Here is a 2858-nt window from a genome sequence, read left to right on the forward strand (position 1 = left end):
GGGATTGAAATTTTTCAAAAAATTTTTTTTCAGAATCGGAATCTCCATAGCCTAAAACGTGGGATTCCGTAAAAAAAAATTAATAAATAAGGGGGGGGGAAGGTTCAGATTACATATAGTCAATCTCTACCGAAAATAATACTCAAAATATGAATATATGTATATTTCTAGTAATATTTAGCAAAAGCAACAGTGATTCAAGGACCGAGAGTTTTGTGGGAGACCCGCAACCAGCAGAACTGAGAAAAACATCGCATGTTTTTGTCACCAGAACTTAGCAATTCAGGAAAGAACCGATAGAATAAGCCCAAATTTTAGGCTTAAATCCCACCAACAGACCATTAAATGTGTTTATGAGGAGAAAGATTTTGAAAAGCATTAATACATCAAACTGACAAACGAGGATGGTATGAGGTGGTCATGAGATATGCTAAAAATAACTGCTAAATAAATGCTTAATCACGCACAAAAAAAAACATTTTTGCTCTTGGCTTTTTTTTTTCTTTTTTGCATAGTCATACAATTTCGCGAAAATTTTCTGAAAATTCAAAAAATAAAAGTTATGAGGGGTTGTTTGGGGGTCCTTAAACCAGAATCCTGCCTCTCTGTGTGAGCACGCGTGTGCGAGTGTGCCGACACGGCGTGGTGGTAAAGAAGTTCGCTTCTTAATGTTGCTGTGGGTTCAATCTCACGAAGCGTGTATTTTTTATAGCCACAAACCTAGCTAAGACATATTAACTGTAACAAGGTAGACGGAAAGTATGTATAGAAGCCCTTGCATGGACTGTACCCACTGGCGTGGCTAGAGTATGCGCCACCCGGGGCGGCCCTTCCGTTTGCCGCCTCCGGACCTTACAAAAAACATATATTGCCTACAGCAGACCCAAAAGTACTGCCCGGGGATGACAGCCCCCACCTCTGCTACGCTAGTGGTTGTACCCTTTTTAATTACGAAAAGATCCAAGCTTTTTCCCTACATCATATTACACTGAGCTGACTCCGCTAAAGATCACATTGAAAAAACACGCGTATCTGAGGTATATTCGGCCACATAACAACGCTTATTCAACGAGTATAACAACCAGTTGAACGATCGACGGAACTCACCGTGGAAAGCAACGGAGGATCGTTTTTACGTAAAACTTAAAAGTGCACGCAGATAAGTCCCAGGTTAAGCCGTGATCAGGTAGACCTAGGCAAGTCCTGATCAAAGGAATTACGACCGTGACCATCCAACCGACCGTTTATTTTAGAAATCAGAGACTTCGTTATAAATTTAGAAATGAACGCCCTCCTAGAATTAAAACACAAGGAAATTTGGCTGCTATTTCTAGCTGATTAATGTGTGTATGTATGTACGTACATGATGGCATAACTATATAGAAGTGTGTGTGTATTACATGATTATATACATATATATATAGGTGCACATATATACAATCATGTAATTGCGTGTATGGTTGATATTTAAAGAGCAATGCATTTATATATAATATGCATGTGTGTAGAAACATGCAGAGGTATCCTTCCGATCGCTACATGTGTATAAATTATATATAATATTTATAAATAATATATATATATAAACGTGTGTTTGTTATATATATAGGCATAATTTCGCCGCGAAACTATACATATACGGCATGCCTATACATATATATCTGTGCGTTTAAAAAGTTTAATAAAACATAAACAACATACATGCATACATACATACATACATACATGTTTGGTGATGTGACAGGAAAAACAAAATTGAAAACATGAGTGCGTTCATATATATATATATATATATATATATATATATATATAAAACGGCGGTGCTCCAGCATGGCCAAAGCAATTGGACTGAAACACATAAAAGAATATGTGTGTGTGTGTGTGTATATATATATATATATATTGATAATCAGAGTGGCTAAAGGGTCGCGATTTTCGCGCGTTGGTTCCCTCACTCACCAAGAATCGAAACTGTAAACCCTTGAGTTACTTCTGCCGTTTATCAATTAAAAAATCGTTTATTTACTATATATATATATGTGTGTGTACATATGCATGTACATAAATGTGTGTGTGTACATTTACTGTCATAACAAAGAGACTTCATTCAAACACGATAACAAGCCGTCACCTTACCTGCACGACATGATGTTTGCTGACAAAAGGGACACATAGACTCGTCGAGTGAGTTTATATTATGCTTATGCATAATGGACTCTTCCAGAGTTGGCGGTGTTGATTTACTACGATAACCTAACTATTAAAAGGTAGATAGTATATATAGTCCACCCTGCCGATCGTTTAGATTGCTCAGCCAGCGGCGGCTGGCTTGCTGCTACAACTTCTACTTACTATTACTACTAGTAGATAGTGATGATGTTGTTTAGCCCAAGGTAAGACGTCATCCAGCAGGTCTACTATCAAAGGTGTTCTAGATGGTTCCGGGTTCAGTCCCACTGCGTGGCACCTTGGGCAAGTATCTTCTTCTATAGCCTCGGGCCGACCAAAGCGTTGTGAGTGGATTTGATAGACGGAAACTGAAAGAAGCCCGTCATATATATATATATATATATATATATATATATGTGTGTGTGTGTGTGTGTGTGTGTATTTGTTTGTGTGTCTGTGTTTGTTCCCCAACATCGCTTGACAACCGATGCTGGTGTGTTTACGTCTCCGTAACTTAGCTGTTCGGCGAAAGAGCCCGATGTTGTTGTTGCAACAGCAACAACAACAATTTTTGCCATGACTAAACACTAACACCTCAACATGATATAGCATCCTTTCAATCAGTCCCTTTCTCTGTGGTTGGTTAGGGTTAGGGTTAGGGTTAGGGTTATATATATATATATATATAT

General features: G+C 38.1%; 1 protein-coding gene across 1 annotated transcript in view; it reads right to left on the minus strand.

Moving 5' to 3' along the window:
- Positions 1-2212, minus strand: part of LOC106879416 (uncharacterized) — a 40870-nt gene extending 38658 nt beyond the window's left edge. The window contains exon 1 of the mRNA XM_014928972.2: positions 2137-2212. Coding sequence (XP_014784458.1) covers positions 2137-2147 — 11 coding nt within the window. The 5' untranslated portion in view covers positions 2148-2212. The remainder of the gene's footprint in view (positions 1-2136) is intronic.
- Positions 2213-2858: the final 646 nt, after the last annotated feature.

This window comes from Octopus bimaculoides, chromosome 29, assembly GCF_001194135.2.
Source record: "Octopus bimaculoides isolate UCB-OBI-ISO-001 chromosome 29, ASM119413v2, whole genome shotgun sequence".
In the NCBI taxonomy this organism is placed as follows: Eukaryota; Metazoa; Mollusca; class Cephalopoda; order Octopoda; family Octopodidae; genus Octopus; species Octopus bimaculoides.